The 26,850-nt window shown below is 32.4% G+C and overlaps 1 protein-coding gene across 2 annotated transcripts; it reads left to right on the top strand.

Annotated features, from left to right (window-relative positions):
- Positions 1 to 325: 325 nt before the first annotated feature.
- LOC132719133 (baculoviral IAP repeat-containing protein 7-like) lies at positions 326 to 26,376 on the top strand. Of its 2 annotated transcripts, none has more exons than XM_060702875.1 (7): positions 326 to 442; positions 2,926 to 3,874; positions 9,458 to 9,618; positions 10,206 to 10,320; positions 11,056 to 11,237; positions 14,813 to 14,909; positions 15,963 to 26,376. In XM_060702875.1, the coding sequence occupies exons 2-7, from the start codon at positions 2,980 to 2,982 to the stop codon at positions 16,157 to 16,159; spliced, it is 1,647 nt and encodes a 548-aa protein (XP_060558858.1). In that variant the 5' UTR covers positions 326 to 442; positions 2,926 to 2,979; the 3' UTR covers positions 16,160 to 26,376. The 2 variants fall into 2 exon arrangements, with proteins under 2 accessions (XP_060558858.1, XP_060558859.1); XM_060702876.1 differs by having other exon boundaries at positions 14,813 to 14,900.
- Positions 26,377 to 26,850: the final 474 nt, after the last annotated feature.

Consider the following 26,850-nt stretch of genomic DNA (forward strand, 5'->3'; position numbering starts at 1 on the left):
TCACACTCAAAAATACTTGATACTTATAACCCGCAATAAATTTTTGAACGTGGATTATTCTATGATAATTGTGGCTGAAGCAATTTTCAAAGGAAGGAAAATGAAAGGAAATGAAAATGTTGAGGTAGACACGATCTTTTGTAAACACTATTTCTTCGAAGTATGTAAATTTTTGTGAATTGTGTTGTGCTAGATTAACGATAAATTGTTTCAAAACAAGTGGAATAATTTTGCAATGTCCAGCAGTAAGATATTTTGTAAGACAAAAGTTGGTTATCCCGCCATTAATATTTTGTCCAGAAAGATACGGTGTCTCGGTCAGAAGTTTAGTAATTACCCATACTGCAGTACGGCCATAGTTCTATTTTTAGATCTTGGAAATACCTTGATTTCGAAATTTGTGGTATTTGAAGCCTTTTTAGGGTTAAACTCCAACCAGAAGGTAAAGTTTGTATACTTTTTTCTTTGTTTCTTTTAAGCTTTATTTAATGTAAATGATAATATGCTTAAATTATGCAGAATAAGTTACGTAAATTATAATATAGGCAACGATTCGGCCCAATGACGATTCGTCCCGGATTAATGTCGATTCATCTCAATGTCAAATAATGATATACCGTATAATTATGCTTAGAATTATAAAGATTATAAATAAAATGACGGATTTGATTGGTTTTTACAAACAGAATCATTCTTGATTTTAGATGTTGAGTAATTCATATTTTTAATACTGATTATGACGTTCCTAGTCTTATAAATATTTTGACTGATAGATACATGTACTGGTTGAGGACCACCAAAACCAGACAACCACCAAACCCGGACGGCCCCGAAAATGCTTAATTTAGTATTTTCTTTGTTCAGTGGTTGTCAGTCACTTTTTTCAACAATAAATGCATGTTTCTTCTATAATCTAGGAAATAAATTTCTTTTAACCTCCGTAAATGGTAATATTTTAATGTCTATTTCAAGAATGTTGAGGTTGAAATTTGGGCGTCAAGAAAGTAATGCCTGATCTCATACGCCAGCTATAATCATTTGCAGAGTAAACAATAGAATATCCAAAACTCCAGCATTTGTTGCTGAAATAATGTTTATCATGTTAAAAATCAAAAATCAAAACACCCAAGTTTTTATCTGAATTAAATCACGCCATGTACATATCTGTCCGGACACATGGTACTGTGGTGTAGACAATTTAGGTAATTTTGATACCCTCCTTGTCGAGCCTCAGATATAAGTGTCAATACATTCAGAAATAAACAAACTAGTTTGTTAGTTAAGAGAAGAACCTAGCTGAACTGTGTCAAATTTTTAGGTCTCTAGGTTAAAAATTATGAAATCACAGTCTTATATTGCCTGCGTTGTCTCAGTAAATAGTATTTACTAATACTTTTTTCTAAAAAGTCCCAGTGTTTTTAAACTATTTTATCTCTTATCATCTTGTTTCACTATTAACATTTTAACCATGACTAGAATACATTTTCAGTCTCACCTTCCAAGCATGTCAATGTTTGGACTTTTCTTTTTAGCTTTTCTCTTCACCTTTTACTAACAATCCGACGTGCACTAAATTCCTGCCTTTAACACTCGTAAGAGGGGTTGGCAGTATCCAGAGATAGATAGATAGAAGTCACCAAACTTCCTTTTTATCATCCTATGAATGATTCTTTTTGCATATTCAATGTCTTTTTCATGAATTGATACTTTTCGGGTTTTTTTTCATTGATATGCTAAAAAACAAAGCCAGTGTTAGGCCATTATATAAACTAAAAAAAAAAGTGAGACTCATGACAAAAAGAACATTAGAGTGAAATTGTTATTTGGTTTCATGGAGCATATTATCCAGTAATCTATCGGACAGATTATTATAGAAGTATTTGCTTGCTGAATGTTTAAAAAAAAATTCTAAAAAAACTTACACGAAGATTCACTTAGGAAAGTTAAAAATTTTGCTAAAAGATCATAATTAATTACTGAAACTGTAAACAAGTTCATTAAATTAAATTATACATGTATCTATGGACATAAATAGTAACATATTTGTATTCTGTTGCAGGTTTATTCGAGTTACAATGCAAATCAATAATAGGAAATTTATATGGGAATACCATTATAACATTATACCCGGCAAAGCATTATGGAACTGCCAATTGGCATTTAAATGATCATAAAAATTCATAGCTTTTCAACGATTTTATGTTAACTTGCACATGAAAGGAAATCTACATGTACATGTAGCTCATGTGCTAAACATGTGAAATATAATGAAAACTACAGAGGTTAAATGTTTTGTTTGTTGATTGAGTTCTTTTGTGATAGAATTCTGGATACTTTTATCAGTTATACCATCACCATATTAACAGAATGGTTCTTGTACATGTATATGTACATACTGTATGTACATGTATGACATTTTCACACACTGGTGTGAATTATCTTAATTGATTAACATAATCTTAATTTTTTGCTGATTCTTAGTTTTTTAAACTGGCAGATATAATTATGACCCTTTTTACCAAGATACATGCACATGTACTTTCAATATATAAGTATGATTATTATTTGGTCTGTTTCAAAAGGAATAATTAGCTAACTATTATTCTTTTAGAAACACTGATAGTTTGGTTAATCAGATGCTAGCTGCCTCATACAAAATTTTGAGTCAAATACATAAATATCAATGGAAAAACTTTTAAAACTGTTGCCATAATTATATGTATATGATGATAACAGAGGTGAAGTGACTTAAACTTAATAGTATACCCGTACTGAAATTGTGACAGCGTAATGTTTTTGCCCTGCTTTGATTTTGGGAGAGTCCATTTAAAGTTTAAGGGATTGAAGCATAAGTTAAGATTAACACATTGCTGTTAATCTAAATATCACTTTGACTGTTTCTATATTTTATTTCTATATTTTTAGATGAATGAAAATTAAGAAAAATATCAGCAACAAAAACCCCAACAACAATAAAACATGTCAGACAGTGGGCCAAATAGCAGAGAAAGACAGTATGATATTATTCCAAATAATTTGTCAGACCTTGAACAAGACTCTGTACCTGTTCCAGAATCTAGACCCGCCCATGGAAACTTCACAACTTCTCTTCACCATGCCAACATCGGAGATAGTTACTCTCAAAGGCACCCACTTGTAACCGGACACTCAAGTTTAAGTCGGCAAAATGTGTCTGTTTTTACAAAGAGTAATAATGACATAGTTCCGGATATATCAAACATTTATGATGGCTATAAATCAGAAGCAAAACGACTTGAAACATTTGATGACTGGCCGTCAAATATGGTTGTCAGTAAAGAAGATTTAGCACGGAATGGTTTTATTTACCTGCATGTAAGTGATAGAGCGCAATGTGTGTATTGTCGCGGAGTGTTATCAAATTGGGAAGTAGGGGATATTGTTGAAAATGAGCATAAAAGACACTGCCCTGAATGTCCGTTTGCGTTTGGTTACGAGTGTGGAAATATTCCTTTACATTCATCAGTAATAACTTTACAAAGACAAAATGCATCATCAAGTCCTTCTTATTCGCAGTCTTTTAACACAACAGTAAAAGTGCCTGTAGGTGCATACAATAACCCATACCATGGGGATCTACCATCACCTCATGGTTCTTTTTTGAACAGAATCGATAGTAGACCCGGAGAACTCAATTCCCTTGGGTCAAATCTTGCTAGTTTACCAGCAAGACCATCTTTGGGCGGACAACCTGGTACTGGGGCAGTGACAACAAATGAACCGAAGTACAGAGATTGGGGTGATGAATATAAAAGAGTTAGATCATTTAAGGGTTGGCCGACTCAGATGTCTCAGACACCGACTGAATTATCAAAAGCTGGACTTTTATATATGGGTATGTAAAACATTTTTCTTATTTTTTTACTATTAATAGATACACTCAGGGCAGATTACATGAAATTTATAAATAAAAAATAATGGAAGAGATAAAAAAAATCATTATCAATATTACACTTATTCAAACAATTATTTATACATGTATAGAAAACATTTATGATATAGTCTGATTTTATTGACCTGTCAATTTTTGAATACATTATAGCTCTCATTTAATAATTCGATACCACTTTAACTCTGTCCGTATAGTTTAAGAGAATTAATATTGATTGTATCATAGTTTTAGGACCTTTCTGTTGAAAATGTGTCGGAGTTAAATCGTATACATATACATGCACAGTGCGTTAACTTGAGTGCAGGTATTAGTTACCGGCACTGCAGAGCATGCCCATTGATTGGTTCATTTTGTCTGGGGTTTACATATTGTGACGTGACAGAAATATCATATTCAGATCTATGCTCGTTCATTGGTTCCTTTTTTCTGGGGTTTCATATTGTGACATCAGGGAACGTGTTTTTATTTTTGACTATGATACAAAAGAGAAAGAACATCAAAACACTCGGCAATCTGATTTATACTCGGGGGCAATGCCCCCTCTTACAAATCAGATAGCCTCGTGTTTCGATGCTCTTTCTATTACGTATACAACTAATATTTGAAAAATTCATGGGTTATCGTCATGACTGCTATAGCACAGTGGGTTAAGAAGTTACCTAATATATGAGAGAATGTATGGGAGGTCAGTGGTTCGATCCCTTGCTTTTGCCAATTGTTTTTCGACATATTCTTTCTTTATTTTTATAGTAATTATTTTAATGAAAATGGTAAAGTGCTTGAAAATTGTCTACATGGATATGAAACAACTTAGAAACCCTGATTTGTCTTGTTTTGTATTGTATTTTATGTTACCATTGAAATAACATTTACTGAGTTTAATTCGAATGCACATGTATTTTAATTATTTAACCATGTTATTTAAAAGTGTAAAGACTTACTTAAATATGTGCGAGATATATTAAAAAAAAAAAACATAAAAAACAATGATAGTTTCAATTATGTTTAAAAAAAAATGTAGTTCTAAATAAAAAAAAACAACATGGATTTAGTTTTACATAGTCTTGATCTAACAAAACGTATGTCATTTAGAAATCGTAAACCGTAGTTTACCCTATTGCGCTATTGTTTAGTATAACTATTTCATCAAAACAAATTAAATTTAATCACATCTTACTGCTTACATTTCAAGACATTTACCGAACATTTGTCGAAGATTAATACATTGTGTGCATTGTCTGTATAATCAGGTTAATAAAATCTAACAATATATAGTTCACCTAATACATGTAACTTAATCGCGAAAAAATGTCTGGGTATTTTCTTTTACTGTGTGTTTAACAATAACAACTGGTGTCATATTACATTGTAAATTCTTTCTATTCAATATTGAATAGTTCTATATCAATACATTGGCATGATAATTATAACCTTTTTTTTGTCCATGTGCCCGTTTATGCCAACAAAATTAAAGTTTTATGTTCATTTGGAAAATCCTTGTTTAAGTTTCTATACAATTGTAAAATCCGGAAATTATTGAAGCCAGTTAGTGAAAGGAAATGAAATTTCATTCTGAAGCATAAGTATTGTATAATGATCAGGGAAATTATTCATTTAACTTAATTAAGGGAACCTATCAAAATATATAGGTCAGATGGAGTCAATCATCCAAATGTTTTGATAAATTTTCTCCATTCCTTTGTTGATCGTTTGCATATTGTACGTTATTTCATTCCTTGGAAACCCAGCTGTCATATGATGCTGTTTATCAAATAATACAATCATGAATGATATCATATGTCATTGTTTTCTTTTCAATTTAATAAAACGATACTCAGAATCTCTCATGCTATTGTTTTTTTAACAATTACAATAACTTCGTAATACTATCTTTCTTTGCATTTCTTCTAAAGCTTAACATAATAGTATATGATTATAAATGATTGTAATATGTTTATAAATTATAGTATGGAGATTGAAAGGGGAAGTTTTTTTTTATCATAGCCAATAAGACAATAAGTATTAGATCCATTTAAGTCAGAATATCATGACGTTGAATTGTCATATGCTTCTAGGCCACTTTGAAATAAGTACTTGTTTACTGAATTGTATTTAATTATTTTGATTTCATTTGCAACAATGTCATTAAAATTCATTTATCTACATGTAGATCTATTAATGTTCTTGATGGGATAAGGAGATCTGTGAGTGGTTTTTCTTTCTGTTTGTATTTAGAAAATAAAAGACCTATTTTTAGAATGAATTTTTGCAACTGTCAAAAATGTGTTGCTGTGATGAAGCTAAAATGTCAATTCAAATCATAAGGCTCAGACTACTTATTAAAACATAATACATTGTATATGTGGCCTATCTCCCTCAGTCGTTAAAGAGACTAGTTTTATTGTTTTATACTTCAATGTATTCTGTGATGTTTTTAAACTTAACTATAGATAAAGGTTAGATATTGGTCTCGGTTAAACCAATTATAATTTAGGGGGAATTTTTTTCCTGTTTTTTTTTTTTGTTTTTGTTTTTTAAAGGAAAAATACTCAATTTTAATATTTAACACGTAATGTTATAATTAAAGCTGTTAACAACTTTTTGGTAAACCAGTATCTAAATGAGTAACTTTGCGAATTTCTACATTTCAAGGTTATTGTCTGAGCTGTAGAAAGTATATATTCATAGGAAATATCAGAGTCAAAAGTATTTTAGATGGAAAGTGTTGGAAAAATATGTTGTATTAAGTAAACAAATAATTTAAAAAGTAGACATTGTCATGTGATTTTATAAATTTTATTGATAGCAAGCCAGATAAGAAATAAAATTGAATATAAACGTTGTTATATTGAAAAACTGAAAACTAGATATATGTATGTGTTTTTTTCATAGTTGGTTGTAAGTTGTGACAGTTGAAAGTATTATTTTTCATTCCCATCTAATCTTTCTGTACATTCAGATTCATTTTTCAAGGTAATAAACACAGGTACATTTCAGGTATGTAAACAGGGAATAACCCTGGCTGATAACATCATCATGATCTGTCTCTATATTGGTACACTGGTGAAAATTACCATAATTAACTGTACATAATCTCATAAGTTTATTTCAAAACTTGAATACCCAGTATATTTTATAAATCGAGTAATTTTTTGTGTATTTAAAATGGAAATGTAGAAATGTATATTTTCAGTATTCACTGTAATATATAACAATTTTGATTTTATTTTGAATATGAATGATAAAATGGAATGTAATCAATGATTGTACAAAATTCAAATGATAAGAATGATATTCAATGAATAAATGGGTATTTCAAAGGGGTATGTGGTCAGAAATTTAGGTGACTGTTACGTTTTTTAATTAAAATAGAAGATGTTCAGGTTTTTTTTATTATTTTTGTAACTAATTACCTGTGTAGAAACCATGTTTTTATAGTAGGTTGTAAGGCGTGACTCCCCCATGTGAGTGTTTTTGGTTTTTTAGCAGGATATTAATGAAACTGTAACTGGTGTACTTTTACATGTACTTTTACATGGGAAACTTCTGAGAATAGTTTCAGAATGTTTACATGCCAGAAAATTTCCAATAATTAGGTCAGTCTGCATATCACCATTATATGTTACATTGTTTGTGTGTTTGTGTAGATAACGTTTATTTTATTGATCTTTGAATTGCAGACATATAACAATTTATCTACACTGCCATTAGTATCCCTGAATTAAATTAATTAAGTCTTTAAGTCCATTTTGCATAAAATATGCTAGGAATTCATTGACAGTTAACTTATTTTCAGTTCAATAAATATGGACTTACCATTACTATTGTTGTATTAATTGTAGCACGAAATTTCATATAGATCTATATTTATTACGTGACTATGTATACATATGACACTGAAATTCAATGTAAATATTTTTCTATAGCATAAAAAACTTTAGGTACATAATGAAGCATATCTAATGTGGTATTATATTAAACTGTAACGGGTCATTTAAATTTTTAAAGGGGAAATATTTTAAGTTTAAAGGGGAAATAATAAGACATTAAACTATGTGACACATTTATTTACGTAGTTCATTTCATTGATAAAGTCTAGCTGGGATTAAACCTTATTAGATTACTTGTAACGAATAAAATGTAAACAAAGTTTAACTGCCGTGCAGTATTGCTGTTGATTATGGGTTGGGTAAACAATAAACAGTACAACATGTTCTTTATTGTGATTTATTGTTTGGGATGAGTTTGACATTTGCACACCTTCTAAAATATGTATGTGAACAGAAGAGCTCATACAGTACATATACATGTACATTTATGATAATGTCATAAAATAGCATATAACAATGAAATTGATATTTTTAGTCATTTGATAATATGATGATAATTATTTAATATGATAATCATCCATTATATTGATAATTTTTTCTTCAAAAATTGGATATTTAGAGACATGACTGAAAATATTTTATCAAAGTGATATTATGCCCATCGAAATGTTAAAGTAGGTGTAAAAGTAAAAATATTTTGACATTTTGCCACAATTGTTACAAATTGCGTGAATAATCAATTACCTACGTGGCCCAAATATCCTTAAGGATTGTATTCAATTTGGAAATGTTCAAGTGATATAAAGAAATGGAGCAGTCTTTTTACGCTCAAAACATCATTCTGTCATTATCAATTTCATCATTTCAAATGGAACAATTAATTTATCCTTGGCCCTCCATTCAGGAAATAGAAATACAAAATAACTGATACATGATTATTTTTAATTTTACTTACATGTACTAGTCTGTCAAAGTTAAACACTTTTTGGTTTGTATACATTGTAAAACATTTTCTGGTTCCTGATCAGACTAGTTGATATTGCCTTCCGCTTGCCCTGAATGGCTTGTGTGACGTGTGTATTTATTTTTAATCATAAATTCTTTGACTGTATTAACAGTATACTGATTCATAATATACATGTAACAGTGTAGGGTCAGGCCAGAAATGCAAGAAGGGGCATCTGAATGAGTTCTTACCTCACCAGCAATGCTGGAAAGTTGCCATAATTATATAACCTTTACCGTGTAAGTGTGTCATAAAACCCAAACCAAAATGCAAAAATTACACATAAGAAGGTTTTATAACTGTAAATCATTGATTTATTATGCAAATATTATGGCATTGTTGTAGGAATTTCACATATGTTAACAGGTCACAGTAATGTAATGTAAAAGATTTTCAGCAATTTTAACATTACATAACTATTATGACGTCATGTCTCTTGTTTGTTTTAATATTTATATCCAATTAAAGGCATATGCCAAAACATTGATAAGTTAAATAAATTTTTATATATATACAGGAAAATAACTTGAAAAAGCGGCACACTGCAGCCGGGACTTAAACATGGATCTCTGGATTGCCCGTCCAGTATACTAACCACTACACCACAGTGGCTGTTGCATTTTTCTCATGCTAATATATATAAAAACATGTACTAGTATTCACATGTTGCTGATTTTTGTATTCTAACAGGTAATGGTGACCGTTGTAAATGTTTCTGGTGTGGTGGTGAACTCTATGACTGGGAGCCCCAGGATATACCCTGGGAGGAACATGCTAAATGGTTCCCTCACTGTGGCTTTGTCCGAGGTGTGAAGGGTGATGCGTACATCCAGTATGTTAGAGATAGACAGGTAGGCTTGCTTGGTGTGTTGTGCATTAGCATATTGCATCAAGTGATCTTTTATAAAGGCAGATATAAAGGAATAAAGAGGATTCATATTTCACTTATGTCAGCCCTAAGGTCTTTTTCAAAAATATACATGTTCTACCTGAGCATTAGGCAACAATCTTGTCACATACATGTAGATAGAACCTGATTCTCACATGGGTGAATCCAAAGATGACTTAATTGTTATGGCTGAGATAGGGCCTCTAATGAAAGAGAAATGGGACCTAAATCACAACTGCTGAGGTAATTCTTTGACTTTCAAGAATATTAAAAGCAACATGTTATCGGTAATTAATTTCTGGCCTGAGAAAGTCTAAAAAATGTGTGAGTTTTTAGATATAAAAAGCTGACACCGTATTGAGAACTTTATGAAATATTTCTATGCATTAATTGAAAAATATGTTAAATAAATTGTTTATAATCATTCATGTTATTAGAACTGGTTATTATTTTAATGGAAAGCTATATTTATCCATAGTAAAAACTTCTCTTGTTTTCAAAATTAATGTAAAGAAATCATAATGTTTAAACCTGTGTTTACAATTTTAGAATGGGCTGACAGTGGATCCACCAGTGGATGAAGTGCTAAAATCTCCACATGTATTGTCTGTTTTACAAGAAGGGTATACACAAGAACAAGTCAGGGAAGCTTTTAGCAGATTTGGTATTAAACTCTTTGAAATTTTATGTAGATATTATCTGATAAGTCAAGTTTAGTAACACTAAAATATTGTGAATTCTGTATTACTGTGTCGAAAAGATTTGCTTAAAGTGGAAGTATAACATTGTATGATGCACCTTCTTGATAAAGAATGTTTTAATCTAAAGAGTGCATATTTGTTCGATGGAATAGAATGTTTGTTGTTTACAATATATCTCTTCCAATACTGCATTTTTATCCTGCTAAAAATTTATTGACAGAGAATTAATTTGCCAGTTTGTCTCTCAAACTTTTATTCTAGCACCTTCATTTATTGACAGATACATTGGATAATTTTAGTAATGTTGTTGGTTTTTTTCCTCTACCTTCACTCTTCCAAAGTGTTTCTTGATGATTGTATTAAGGTCACTGGATGGAAGTTGGTATCTCCAAAACTTCTTTAATGAATTGGTTGAAACTTCACCAACATGGTCTCTGTGATTGTCTTACATAATGGGCACAGGTCCCATAACTCTGAGTTACGTTTTAACAGGGCTATGTCTACTTTTTTAATGTCGATTGCTGAGAATATTTGAGCATGCTGTCTTATGGAAAGGTATTGATGATGAGGAGGAGAATTAGTGTGATGATGTAAATTATTTTATTAATGAGATGATGATGATAATGAAAATTATTTTGATAAAGATGTTCATGACTATGGTTATAAAGAAGACATAATTTACAAAAAAATATTTTCAGGGCGAGGAAGACTGATAGATGCTCGTGGAATAAAGCAGGCTATAGAACAGACAAAGAGAGAGAGAGAAGCTCTTATACAGGCATCAAATAATATGGCAGGTACACAAGAGACTGCCTCACCTGTTACACTACCTGATGAAGATGAAGAAATGGAAGTTGAAGAGACACCACTACCTGCAAAGGTATACCTACCTAAGTCATTACAGTTATATAATATGTGTTTGTTTGACTGTTTGATTTTATGTCACATTAACACCTTAACTGGTGGAGGAAGACAAGATGTGCCCCTTTGTGCGTAATTTCAGACACAAGCGGGTCCTGTGTAGAACCAACGAAGCTAGCTGGAAAGCTTCCTGGCATATATTAATCCTAAGTCCCTGATTATATTTGAACACATATAAACGAGGGGCGAGCGATTTAAGTCAGCAACACTAACTTCCCAACCACAGAGGCCCACTATTATATTTGAACATACCCCTTGACTGTGCAGTATGACATGCAAAATGTATTCTTTTTTTTTTTTTTTATTCAAATTTTTTATTATCCAGTTTGTACAAATAAATACATTGCATATATTATACAAATTTACAAGCATATTACAGATTTTTTGAATTGCAAGAATAAACAATGGTTACATCAGAAAAAAAAACAACTTTTATAAAGAATAAGTAGATTAAAACTGATTTATCATTATGCTAATAAAGATTGTAAAAATGAAAAGGTAATCTAGAGCATGATATATGTTATTTTAATTATTTATAGATAAATTTTCATTTATCAAAAAGGAAGGGTTTAATAGTAAGTGTGTAAATAATATTTAATAGACTCCAGTCAGTAGCGTGTGTTCATGATGTGAATATGCTCCACTTGTTGTTATAGACATCGACCTTATTTTTCATTTCAGCAATTAGTCTTTCTAAACTAAGTTTATATCTAAGATAATTTAAAAAATCACTGAAGTTTGGTATAGTTTTCTGGTATTTATTTTTAAAGATAAAATATTTACCTTAGAGTAAGATATAGTTAATGCAGTTTGATTTCATATTATTTTGAACATCCACATTAGTTTCGTATGATACCAAAGTTTTGTCTGAATAATATTTTGTTTGTAAAAAAATCCTGATTTGACACCAAAATGGTTGAATTTTTTAGCATTCCCAAAATAAAATATATTAGATTCTGGTGCCGAGTTGCAAAACTTGCATAACATTGACTCCACCATATTATATTTAAAGAGTTTTTATACGCCCGTTTGAAAAACGGGACGTATTATGGGAACGCCCCTGGCGGGCGGGCGGGCGGCGTCCAATTTTGTCCGGAGCATATCTCCTACATGTATGGAGGGATTTTAATGAAACTTCATAGAAATGTTCACCACTATGAGGAGCAGTGTCGCGCACATGAACCAGGTCTGTAGGTCAAAGGTCAAGGTCACACTTAGAGCTCATTGAAAAATGCTTGTCCGGAGCAAAACTTCCACATGTATAGAGGGATTTCAATATTACTTGGCACAAATGTTCACCATTGTGAGGCGGAGTGTCGCGCACAAGATTCAGGTCCTTGGGGCCAAGGTCAAGGTCACACATAGAGGTCAAAGTTCAGATAAAAATATGAAGATGTGTATAGGGACCATTTAGTCATCATTTATTGAGGGATTGTAACACAAATGGTCATTATCAAGACTATGGCTGTGATACATATAATTTAGGTCAATATATACAAGGTCAAGGTCACTAAAGATGATGAAATATTCAGATTTTGTCCGGAGCATATCTCCTACACACATGGAGGGATTTTAATGAAATTTCATAGAATTGTTCACCATTATGAGAAGCCATGTCACACACATGAACTAGGTCTCTAGGTCAAAGGTCAAGGTCACACTTAGAGCTCATTGAAAAACGTTTGTCCGGAGCAAAACTTCCACATGCATAGAGGGATTTCAATATAACTTGGCACAAATGTTCACCATTGTGAGGCGGAGTGTCGCGCACAAAATTCAGGTCCCTGCAGCCAAGGTCAAGGTCACACATAGAGGTCAAAGTTCAGATGAAAATATGAAGATGTGTATATGGACCATTTAGTCATCATTTATTGAGGGATTGTAACACAAATGGTCATTATCAAGACTATGGCTGTGATACATATAATTTAGGTCAATATATACAAGGTCAAGGTCACTAAAGATGATGAAATATCCAGATTTTGTCCGGAGCATATCTCTTACACACATGGAGGGATTTTAATGAAATTTCATAGAAATGTTCACCATTATGAGAAGCCATGTCACGCACATGAACTAGGTCTCTAGGTCAAAGGTCAAGGTCACACTTAGAGCTCATTGAAAAACGTTTGTCCGGAGCAAAACTTCCACATGCATAGAGGGATTTCAATATAACTTGGCACAAATGTTCACCATTGTGAGGCGAAGTGTCGCGCACAAAATTCAGGTCCCTGCAGCCAAGGTCAAGGTCACACATAGAGGTCAAAGTTCAGATAAAAATATGAAGATGTGTATAGGGACGATTTAATCATCATTTATTGAGGGATTGTAACACAAATGGTCATTATCATGACTACGGCTGTGACACATGTACTTTAGGTCAATATATGCAAGGTCAAGGTCACTAAAGATGGTGAAATATCCAGATTTTGTCTGGAGCATATCTCCTACATGTATGGAAGAATTTTTATAATACTTTATGGAAATGTTCACCACCATGATATGTATTGCTCCATGCATGATCCAGGTCTCCAGGTCAAAGGTCAAGGTCACACTTAGAGCTCATTGAAAAACGCTTGTCCGGAGCAAAACTTCTACATTCATAGGGGGATTTCAATATAACTTGGCACAAATGTTCACCATTGTGAGGCTGAGTGTCGCACGCAAAATTCAGATCCCTGCGACCAAAGTCAAGGTTACACATAGAGGTCAAAGTTCAGATAAAAATTTGAAGATGTGTATAGGGACCATTTAGTCATCATTTATTGATTGATTGTAGCACAAATGGTAACTATCATGACTACAGGTGTGACACATTTAATTTAGGTTAATATTTGCAAGGTCAAGGTCACTGGAGATGATTAAATATCCAGATGTTGTCCGGAGCATATTTTCTACATGCATGGAGGAATTTTAATGTTACTTTATAGAATTGTTCACCACCATGAGACATAGTGCCCTGCACATGAACCAAGTCTCTAGGTCAAAGGTGAAGGTCACAGTTAGAGCTCATAGAAAAACGCTTGTCTGGAGCAAAACTTCTACATGCATAGAGGGATTTCAATACAATTTGGCACAAATGTTCATCATTGTGAGGCTGAGTGCCGTGCATAAAATTTAGGTCCCTGCCACCAAGGTCAAGGTCACACATCCTGTGCATATCTTCCCTACTGATTTGTTTTAAGGTTCATTTAACAACACAGTGCCAAGAATAAAAACTTGCTTGCTAGATAACACTTATCCATAATGCCCCCATCTCCATCTAAAGCTTTCGTAAACGGGCGTATTTTGTGACTATGGCACCCTTGTTTTATATGCATAAGATATTGTTACTGAAAACTTCGAAGTTTGGTATCAATTGTTATGTTTATGATTTGATGGAATGTATTCTGACATAAATAAATATTTACAATTAGTTCATGTTTAAGTGAAAGTAAAGCATCCTGTAAAAGAGAATATATTACATAGTTAATGACTAAACGATGTTAGCAATAAATACAGTATGCTAAAATTTTGATGTTTTATTTATACTAGGAACAAAAGGCAGAAAGTAAATCTAATGACAGTAATAGATCACCAAGTAAAACTGTTAAACCTTCAACAAGTGCATCCAGTTCTACAGGTAACCTAGGTATTGTGTCTCTATTTTTTATTCAATCATTTTATATTTCATGTCTGCATGATAAAATCAAATTATGTCCTGAAAAGTTCAATAGGCAATCAATTGTAAAATTGTGGGACATTTGTATTGTCAACTATATAGATCTCAGAATTGTCATGTGTGTTGATATTAGAATTGTCATTTGATTCAGGTTGTTCCTGCTTTATTTTTCTACTTTTACTGAAAAGTATTTGTATTCACTCACCTGTTAGAAATCCCCTTTTGCGTTAGTCACGCAGTAGAAATATGTTGGAAAATACTACAAAATAGGTCATTAATTGTACATACATGAAATATGTAAATAATTACTTCAAACTTGATTCTTTTTACTTTTCTTAAAATCTTAGTACACTTTTCTCATGTTTGATTTTCATAGATTATTTTGGCTCATCTGGAGGCATGCATCTTAAGCAAAGAAGTTAGATTTTGTCTGCTTTTAAATGACTACTAGATGCATTGACATCTGGCATACTTGTTATATAAAGGACCAGTGGCATGTCAATGTAACAGTTGAAGAATTTTAATTTATATTTTCATCAGTGTTTCTATGTTGTAAATGCAATATCTGTTGTCTGCTTTAAATAGATATTTCCTATTTTAACTTGTTTTTATGGCATTATGTTTAACATGATTTCATTATTTCAAGCTACATCAAATAAAATGTTAAAATTAACCCATTTTAAGGAGCAGTATAGTGAGTTAGATATTACAATACTATCAAGACTGGATTATGATCATTTGAATTATTTTCTTGTTACAGAACCTGAACTCTTAGTTTAAACATATTTTGTTCATCCCATGAGAACATATTTACATACATAACATTCACAAACAATACAAAAAAAGGATTAGACTGGAAGCAACCTAATTCTTATTGAAGTCTTTTCCTTAAAAATGAAAAATAAAATATCCACATACTTGTGATTGTGATATCATCTACTTTGTATAATATAATAAAGTATCTAGCTATACTTATTAAGTTCTCTAACTATGATTAATAAAATGATTTTATCTTTGTTTCAGATGTGGAGACAGTGTTACAAGAGAATGAAAAGTTGAAGGACATGAAGTTATGTAAAATCTGTATGGATAACGAACTATGTATGACATTTTTACCATGTGGTCACCTTGCCACTTGTGAAGACTGTGCCCAGAATGTTAATGAATGCCCAATCTGCAGAAAATTGATTACACAGCGAGTGAAAATTTTCTGGTCTTAAATTTATAATTAGACATATTATAAAAAAAATTCTGACCATGCAGTTAATTTGGTTTTAAACAAATTAAAGTGTACCAATGAGCTTCAAATATAAAAGACTCATTTACCAGCAAATAGGAAATAATTAGTCAAGTTACATGACATTGGAATCAATATCTCCAGTTATCTGCCTTTGCACATTAATAATTGGTTACTAATGGTGCCATTATTAAACAGTTGGGGGATGGTCATGAATTTATGTTTTGTGCTTGTTTTGGCAAATGTGTGTCTGCTAACTATTTATTCATTATACCCCCAAAAACGAAGTTTGGGGGGGTATATAGGAGTCACCCGGTGGTTGGTCGGTCGGTCGGTCCAGACGTCCGTTGCACTTTCCTTGTCCGGAGCATAACTTGAAGACTAATGATTGGAATTCAATATAACTACACACAATGGTCAAGCACATTGAGAGGAAGTGCAGTGCACAAGAACCATAACTCTATCTTGACTTATTACAGAGTTATTGCCCTTTGTTACTTTTCCTTGTCCGGGGCATAACTTGAAAACTACTGGTTGGAATTCAAAACAACTTCATACAATTGTCAAACACAATAAGGGGAAGTGCAGTGCACAAGAACCATAACTCTATCTAAAGTAATTACAGAGTTATTGCCCTTTGTTACTTTTCCATTCCTTTCTTTTGTCCGGACCATAACTTGAAGACTAATGGTTGGAATTCAATATAACTACATACAATGGTCAAGCACATTGAGAGGAAGTGCAGTGCACAAGAACCATAACTCCATCTTGACTTATTACAGAGTTATTGCCCTTTATTACTTTTCTGTGTCCGGGGCATAACTTGAAAACTACTGGTTGGAATTCAAAACAACTTCATACAATTGTCAAACACAATAAGGGAAAGTGCAGTGCACAAGAACCATAACTCTATCTAAAGTAATTACAGAGTTATTGCCCTTTGTTACTTTTCCATTCCTTTCTTTTGTCCGGACCATAACTTGAAGACTAATGGTTGGAATTCAATATAACTACATACAATGGTCAAGCACATTGAGAGGAAGTGCAGTGCACAAGAACCATAACTCTATCTTGACTAATTACAGAGTTATTGCCCTTTGTTTCTTTTCCTTGTCCAGGGCATAACTTGAAAACTACTAGATTGAATTTAAAACAACTTCATACAATTGTCAAACACATTAAGGGGAAGTGCAGTGCACAAGAACCATAACTCTATCTAAAGTAATTACAGAGTTATTGCCCTTTGTTACTTTTCCATTCCTTTCTTTTGTCCGGACCATAACTTGAAGACTAATTGTCGGAATTCATTATAACTTAATACAATGGTCAAGCACATTGAGAGGGAATGCAGTGCACAAGAACCATAACTCCATCTTGACTTATTACAGAGTTATTGCCCTTTATTACTTTTCTGTGTCCGGGGCATAACTTGAAAACTACTGGTTGGAATTCAAAATACCTTCATACAATTGTCAAACACAATAAGGGGAAGTGCAGTGCACAAGAACCATAACTCTATCTAAAGTAAGTACAGAGTTATTGCCCTTTGTTACTTTTCCATTGCTTTCTTTTGTCCAGACCATAACTTGAAGACTAATTGTTGGAATTCATTATAACTTAATACAATGGTCAAGCACATTGAGAGGAAGTGCAGTGCACATGAACCATAACTCCATCTTGACTTATTACCGAGTTACTGCCCTTTGTTACTTTTCCTTGTCCAGAGCATAATTCGAAAACTACTGTTTGAAATTAAATACAGCTTCATACAGTTGTCAAGGACATTAAAAGGAAGTGCAGTGCACAAGAGCCATAACTCCATTTTGACAAAATACAGAGTTACTGCCCTTTGATACTTTTCCTTGTCCGGAGCACAACTTAAAACGTACTGGTTGGAATTCAAAACAACTTCATACAATGGTCAAACACAATAAGAGGAAGTGCAGTGCACAAGAACTATAACTCCATCTTCAGTATTTATAGAGTTATTGCCCTTTGTTTCTTTCCTTGTCTTTCTGGACTTACTACAGAGTAATTCAGTAATACATCATCAATGGCCAACCACATTGAAAGGAAATGCAACATACAAGAACCACATCTATCTTCAATTGCCCACAACCATAACTCTATATTTCAATTCTTTTACAAGGTATTCTGTTACTAGTAACATCCTCATTTCTGAAGCAGTTTTGTGGGGGTATTAATCACATTTAGTGATAGTTCTAGTTTCTTTTAAATCCATATCTATAATCCGAGCTATACCTTATTATTTCAATTATGATAAGTAATGTGTATTGACAAATGATTTGTTGAACCCTAGATACATCTGCTATCTCTGACTAAAGGGATAAAAACCAGTTGCAAGAAAGGGATTATCATACTTTCCATATAAACTTTGTAGTCTTTCTAATATTACATAGACTTTACAGGCAGTTTTCCTATGTGTGATAGGTGCTTGTTTGTAGTGAAGCATATATTTTGTGGGTATGTTAAATATCTATCATCTTCCCTGAAACCTTTGCTTTGCCCTACATGTACCATCCTATTTTCACATGTCATTACTATGCATCAAAGCACTTTTATAAACATTATCTGATACAATAGATATTTGTTGTGTCTGTGTCATTTATGGTACTTTCATCATAAGGTGTGGTTTCATGTTGATTGGTTTATGGTCACTGAGGCTAAAAATAGATATTTCCAAATTTTTCTTTCGGTAAGCTTTTTTTTTAGCAATGATGCAAGGGAGTGGGGTGCCTCCATCAGTTTTAGTATTGTTAGATTTTTATGTTGTATCATATTGTGATTTTGTATATTTCGCCCTTCAAGATTACTATTACAGCATTTAGAGAAAGTGTTTATCATATGATTCAATATGTAAAAATCTCATTGTATTCTATATTTTAGAATTTCTAACTATTTGAGATATGATGATATAATGACATCTTTGAGAAATAATGACATCTTTTTGAGATATGATGCTCTTTGTATGAGATATGATATTTATGAGATATAAGAATATCCTTGAGATATATAGAGGGTATTGAATGAGTGTAGGTTTAATACTAAATTTGTTGAACATGTTGAACAAAAAAAAAAAAAAATATTCTCTATTCAACAAGTTCAATAAATTTAGTATAGAGTCTCCTTGAATATAATGTATGTTTATCACATATTCAAATTAAAGAACAGTTTATTGACGCGCCTATAGTGTAACGCTAACATTAGCATGCTTTAACGCTATGTTTGCATACTGTATAACGCAAATGATGTCACGTCAAAGTGTTATTAGTGTAATATTGCTTTTATTGAATGGCTTTATTACACTACTGCACCGTAGTTTATGTGATAAAAGGATATCTGGGTGGGATATATTTGTATGAGAAATATCGATATCAGCAAGATATGTTATATATCACATATAAAGTATATCACAGACAGTATATCACTTGTTGGTAAAATTCGAATAAAAAATTACGACTATAATTGTGAAGATAATAAATTATGAGATTGTAGAGGTTAGAGGTTGGTGCTGGTTAGGACTGTACTTACTTCCTATATAATATTCAATAATTCTAGACTTAAAGGGCCTCCACTGAGGTTTAAAAGCCTAAAAACATAACATTTGAATTTCTTACATAAATGAGCTGGGGTACTTTAAACAGAAATATATGCAAAGATAGTTAAGAAATATACTTTGAAATAAATTGAAAATCGTATTTTTATGCTTTTCTTAGCCTGATTTGAGTGAAAAGTATTTAAACGCTTTTCATTTTGGGTCATTTTTTTACAATTTGAATAATTATTGTGGAAAAACGAAGTGTGCGAATGATCTGAATTTTGCACAAAGATTAGTGGTCTCAACCTACATCAAATTGTACATTTATCTGGAAAAATATTTTTAGTCTCATCATGTCAAAAAACCTCAGTGAAGTCCCTTTAATCTGATCTGTATGTAATGCTAGAAATTGTATTATAAATATAAAAAGGATATATGACTTGCATCAAATTTTATGTTGTTATTCTTAAAGTATTCTGATAAATTTGTATATGGCAGTCTTGTTTCAGTGCACTTTGTAATTGTTAATTTTGAATAATTTCGTTTTTCATTATGCTCCTTTTTTATCATGTATTTCGTTTCGACATTAAAGAAAAAAGGGGTCAAATGATTTAATTTGGCATGTTATAATGAATCCATACCTATTCTTTACATCTGCACTAGACCAACTGAAATAAACTGTGAATGTGTATTTGTGTTTGAAGTGATATAAATAAACGCACATCATCAACTGAATTGTGAACACTGTATATCTATAATGCTAAATTTAAGATTATGCTGAGTAAGATACATAATTATTATATATATATATATATATATGTATTGTATATTTGATTCTCTCACTGTACATTGTATTTCATCCTCATGGAAATATTACATGTGCTTTTCACATGAAATGGCATTAAAGACATTAAGCAGATTAGCATTTAGTAAAGAGTTAAGCATGTGTTTGGGTATATCATTTTTTGTTTTTGTAAATATGGGACAAATATTTTTGGCAACAAATTTGAGTTGATTTTTAGCTATCCTTTTTGCCATTTCCAATCCATAATGCTGATATAGAATATTTATGATTTTTATTCTTTTGACATGTATTGTAAATATGTATAAAATTCTGTGAAAGAAAAATAGATTTTCTCCTAAATGTCATATATTGCATATTGTTGTAAATTGTTTGTTAGTTATTGCATCATTAATCATTACTTACCCTGTTGGAGACAAGAGTGATTAACCTTATCATCAGTATAGAGCCAGGCCAGCCTTCATGGTCTTACAAGGTCTTACATGGCCTTAAATATGCTGATTTGGTCTTACATAGGCTTATTTGGTCTTACATGAGCTGATATTGTCTTACATGGTCTTTCATGGGTTGACATGGAATGACACAGGCTGTTGTTTTTTGTAAAGCTTATACATGTATATCTATTTGATATACATGTAGTAGTGAGTATTGAGCCAAACTAGCGACTAGTTAATATTATTGCTTCACTAACGACACAATAATGATGTTTTTAAAGAAACCTGGTTATAATTAATTAAATTTTTACCTGAACTTAATCAACCAGTTTATTAGTTCACCAACTACATGTACATTATAATGAACCACAGTATAATTATTTATAATAATAGAAATTTTACCTGAACTATTAACAGGTTTATTAGTTCACCAACTACATGTACATTATTTTGAACTTCAGTATAATTTTTTAATACAAATTTTACCTGAACTATCAACAGGTTTATTAGTTCACCAACTACATGTACATTATTTTGAACCACAGTTTAATTATTAAATACAAATTTTACCTGAACTATCAACATGTTGGTCAGATTGATATCTGTTATATTATAGAAGTGCTAGCATTTGTGTCATAAAAGCTGTAAAGACAAAGAGAACATTATAAAAAAAGTACAAATATTGATAATTGTTGTCGATGAGCAAATAACAGGGAAAAGTGAAACATATCTTGGTTGTTGAATACTTTCTAATAAGCTGTAATAATGAAAAGTGACAAGTTTAAATGTATATAATGTTTATTTGTAAATAGATTTTTGTTAACTAGTGCTTACACATGATACAGTCAAATTTGTCCGTGAAGACCAGGCAACGTGTTAACAAACTCCAAATGATCTAGGTTAAGTTGAAAAATATTGATTTTTGTAATTATGAAATAGTTTTATACATGTATTATATAAACAACAGAAGTTTATTTATAAACTTGTACTTAATCTTAAGAATATTTGTATTAAATCTCATGTAATATATAGGTCTTTCCGATTATGGTGTTCTTCTTAAAGGCAGGTTTGACTTTATTGGTTTTTATTATCCTAAAGGTTAAATAAATATTCGGTTTGGTATTATATAAATCTATACTTAGAACACGTTTTTATGCATTTGCCGAAAGAGTAAGTTTTTTTATACCCCATCTTTTACTACAGTGGAGCCTTGCTAATTCGAACCATTCTTATCCGGAATTCTTTCTTATATGAGTGAAGTGTATATAAAAACCAATTAAAATTATGTTTAATTAAAGGTCCTCGGGTTTTTGAACATTTTGAACTTGCACCCATGTCTATAAATTGTAGTGCTGTGAATTATATTCAAGGTTCAATACAAAAAACAAATATACCTAAGGGTTCTGTATCATGTTTTTAATGATCAGAATTCATAAATTTTATTTAGTTTGTTTATTTAAAATAAGATAGCTATGTGTGCCTATACATTTATAATTGTCCCCCGCCTTTTCATATAGAAATAGGCTCCGTCTGTCTGACTCCGTCCGTCACACTTTTGTGTCCGGTCCATAACTTTGTCATTTATGAAAGGAATCTGAAATAACTTGGCACAAATGTTTGTTATAATAAGACGATGTGTCATGTGCAACAACCAGACCCCTACCTGCAGGGTCAAGGTGGCACTTGCTCATTCAAGGTCAACATTATCTATTTGAGGGTATATGATGTGTCCGGTCCATAACTTTTTTATCTTGGAAGGGATTTTGTAAATACTTGCCGCAGTTGCTTACAATAAAGAGATGTGTCATGCGCACTAAACGGTCACCTACCTCCAAGGTCAAGGTAACACTTTGAGGTCAAAGATAAATAGTCATAGTCTGTTATAGGGTATATTTTGTGTCTAGTCCATAACTTTTTCTTATATCAAAGGATTTTGAAAATAACTTAGAACAAATAGTCACTAAAATAAGACCATGTGTCATGTGCAACACCTGCATCACTACCTCCAAGGTCAAGGTCACATTTCGAGGTAAAAAATTAACATAGTCTGTTAAAGGGTATATATTGTGTCCGATCTAGAACTTCTTCATAGTTCAAGGGATTTTGAAATAACTTGTCACAAATAGTCAGAATAATAAGACGATATGTCAAGTACAACACCTGCACCCCTACCTCCAAGGTCAAGGCCACACTTAGAGGTCAAAAGTTGACAGAGCCTGTTATATGGTATATTTTTTGTCCTCCTCCATAACTTCTTCATAGATCAAGGGATTTGGAAAATACTTGCCACAAATAGTCACAATGATAAGATGATATGTCATGCGCAACAATAGTGTCCCTACCTCCAAGGTCAAGGTCACATGTAGAGGTCAAAGATTTACATAGTCTGTTAGAGGGTATTTTTGTGTACAGTACATAACTTTTTCATAGATAAAGGGAATTTCAAAAATACTTTGCAGAAATAATCACAATAATAAGACGATACGTCAGGCGCAAAAAATGGGTCCCTACCTCCAAGGTCACACTTAGAGGTCAAAGATTAACATAGTCTGTTGGAGGGTATATTTTGTGTCCCATCTTTAAGTTCTTGATAGTCAAGGGATTTTGAAAAAATTGGTACAAATAGTGATAATAATAAGACGATGTGTCATGCACAACACGGCACCCCTTTCTCCAAGGTCAAGGTCACACCTAGAGGCCAAAGCTTAACATGATAGATTTTTAAATTCAATGTTTCATTTTATTTCTGTAGCATTTGCAGATATCATTTATCATAATTTTGGACTGAAAGTTCTTTAGATCCATACCTCAATCTTTTGAAATAGCACAATTTTATGCTTCATATAAAACTTCCCCGAGGTGGGGGACATTGGTAACTCTGTTTATCATTTTTGACCCCAGTTGTATTTAATTTAATTATTTTTATGCCCCCACAGAGTGGGGGCATATAGCGTTGCACTTGTCCGTCCGAGTGTCCGTCCGTCCGTCTGTCCGTACGTCCCGAAATCTTGTGAACGCAACTCCTATTAAACCGGATGGCAGATTTTGCTTAAACTTCCAGGGATGAACAACCTTAATGTGTAGATAGTAGTAAAGGAAGGAATTTTTGCTGCGACCAAATATAACAGAATTATGGCCCTTTGTTGATTTTTTCACTATATGCTAATTAGAAATTTTGTGAATGCAACTCCTTTTAAACCGGATGACAGATTTTGCTTAAACTTCCAGGGATGAACAACCTTAATGTGTAGATGGTAGTTAAGGGAGGAATTTTTGCTACGACCAAAATTAATAGAATCATGGCCCTTTGTTGATTTTTTCACTATATGCTATGTAGAAATTTTGTTAATGCAACTCCTCTTAAACCGGATGGCAGATTTTGCTTAAACTTCCAGGGATGAACAACGTTAATGTGTAGATGGCAGTAAAGGGAGGAATTTTCGGTGCAATCAAATTTAACAGAATTATGGCCCTTTGTTGATTTTTTCACTATATACTATATAGAAATTTTGTGAACGCAACTCCTCCTAAACCGGATGGCAGATTTTGCTGATGAACAACCTTAAATGTGTAGATGGTAGTAAAGGAAGGAATTTTTGCTGCGACCAAATATAACAGAATTATGGCCCTTTGTTGATGTTTTCACTATATGCTATGTAGAAATTTTGTGAATGCAACTCCTCTTAAACCGGATGACAGATTTTGCTTAAACTTCTAGGGATGAACAACCTTAATGTGTAGATGGTAGTAAAGGGAGGAATTTTTGCTACGACCAAAATTAATAGAATTATGGCCCTTTGTTGATTTTTTCACTATATGCTATGTAGAAATTTTGTGAATGCAACTCCTCTTAAACCGGATGGCAGATTTTGCTTAAACTTACAGGGATGAACAACCTTAATGTGTAGATGGTAGTAAAGGAAGGAATTTTTGCTGCGACCAAATTAAACATAATTATGGCCCTTTGTTGATTTTTTCACTATATACTATGTAGAAATTTTGTAAACGCAACTCCTCTTAAAACGGATGGCAGATTTTGCTTAAACTTCCAGGGATGAACAACCTTAATGTGTAGATGGTAGTAAAGGAAGGATTTTTTTCTGCGACCAAATTTAACAGAATTATGGCCCTTTGTTGATTTTTAGTTTTCAACTTGTGGCACATGTAGTCCAAAAAATATTTGACCTAGACTCATAAGATTGACAAAACAGTGGCGTGTGGGGGCATCCGTGTCCTATGGACACATTTCTAGTTTATTAATAATAATTGTAACTTTTATTAGCTTGTGTAGTATTAAGTTAATTTTGTATGAATGTTTTGCTATATATGTTCAGATTAATGTAAGTATTTCTTTACATGAATATGGGTATTTTTTTTGTTGTGCTTATCTGCTTATTATTGCATAATTTATACCGCAGATTTGTAATGTTTTGAAATTTGGACAGTTTATTTATATTATAATAAGATTGTTATCGAGATTTTTCAATATCAAAATGACAAAATTGAGCATCTGGACTAACATAAAATTGGGGCATGCTGTATGAGTGTTGAGGCGGCCTAGTGGCTCCATTCTAGTTGAATCAACACAAAAATATCAATGCCTAATTTTTACCAGTTTTAAAGAAGACAATACCTTTTAAATGAGAAAATTGTCAATTGATTTTTTATTGAATAACATAAATACTGTATGTGTATTTAAATTCGCGGAAGCAAATTTTCGCGGAAAGGTCCACTTTTTGGGGTCTATACAAATATTCGCGCTATTTTGAATTCGCGGAGGTGACTGCCGAAAATCATAAATTCGCGTAGACCACTCAGGTTAAAAAAATAAGGAAAATTACTGTAATCATCGTGGGAGTTCACAGTTATTTTCAATACCAGGTGTCAAACAATACGCTATTGTACTGAAAAAGACATTGTCCTGCGGACAGACTATAGCAAACAAAAGAATGTCCGTTAACGTGCATAATTTTTCACAGTTTGTGTCTTGACATCTGATCAGATCATGTTTTGTTTTTTCTGAACAAACAATACAAAAAAACACAAACATAAACGATTTTAAATGATGAATAACTTGGAAAACAAAACACAATTACTCAGTAAACATTTAAATAAAAAGTCACACACTTATATACATTTTATATAGGAGCGCGAATATATGACTATGAAGAAATTATTGGTGTAGAAATATTCGCTCTTAACATGAATTCGCGGATCGAATGTCACCGCGAAGATCGCGAACAATTGAATCCCGCGAATATTTCTACACATACAGTATTTGGATTTTTTGTTGTTGTAAGAATATGCTTATGATATGAAAATATTGTTTCAAAATCTTAAGATATTCTGATAGAAATATTACTTTTTTTGTTCCAAAGTGTGTAATAAATGTAGTACACATGGGAGTTGTCTTTTGTTCTGATACATGTATAATTGTTACAGGGATTTTTAACCATATTTTGGTGTTTAGCGGTTCGGTACCTTAGTCCTTGTGCATATTTAACGAGATTTCCTGTTGAATGATTTTATTATCCCCCGCCGATGGAATCGGGAGGGGGATATAGTTTTGGCGTTGTCCGTCCTTCCGTCCGTCCGTCCATCCGTCCGTCCGAATTTCGATTCCGGAGTAGTTCTCTGCAACTACTGGCTGGAATTCAACGAAACTTTATGGGAATCATCAATATCAAGAGGAGATGCGCATATCGTCGGCTTGTTCCGGTCCGACCCTTTAACTCAGAGTTATGGCCCTTTATTAGTTATGTAGTATGCATGTAGAGTAAAAATCGTTTCTGGAGTAGTTCTCTGCAACTACTGGCTGGAATTCAACGAAACTTTAGGGAAATCATCAATATCAAGAGGAGATGCGCATATCGTCGGCT

Source organism: Ruditapes philippinarum, unplaced genomic scaffold (genome assembly GCF_026571515.1).
Source record: "Ruditapes philippinarum isolate M1 unplaced genomic scaffold, ASM2657151v2 ctg5458_1_1_1_1, whole genome shotgun sequence".
Lineage (NCBI taxonomy): Eukaryota > Metazoa > Mollusca > Bivalvia > Venerida > Veneridae > Ruditapes > Ruditapes philippinarum.

What these genes read in the sequence shown, in the direction of transcription:
- LOC132719133 (XM_060702875.1), top strand. Translation starts at nt 2,980, where the DNA reads ATGTCAGACAGTGGGCCAAATAGCAGAGAAAGACAGTATGATATTATT. An exon ending in AGCTGGACTTTTATATATGG is followed by an intron (nt 3,875 to 9,457) that starts GTATGTAAAACA and finishes GTATTCTAACAG; the next exon opens with GTAATGGTGACCGTTGTAAA. An exon ending in GGAAGCTTTTAGCAGATTTG is followed by an intron (nt 10,321 to 11,055) that starts GTATTAAACTCT and finishes AAATATTTTCAG; the next exon opens with GGCGAGGAAGACTGATAGAT.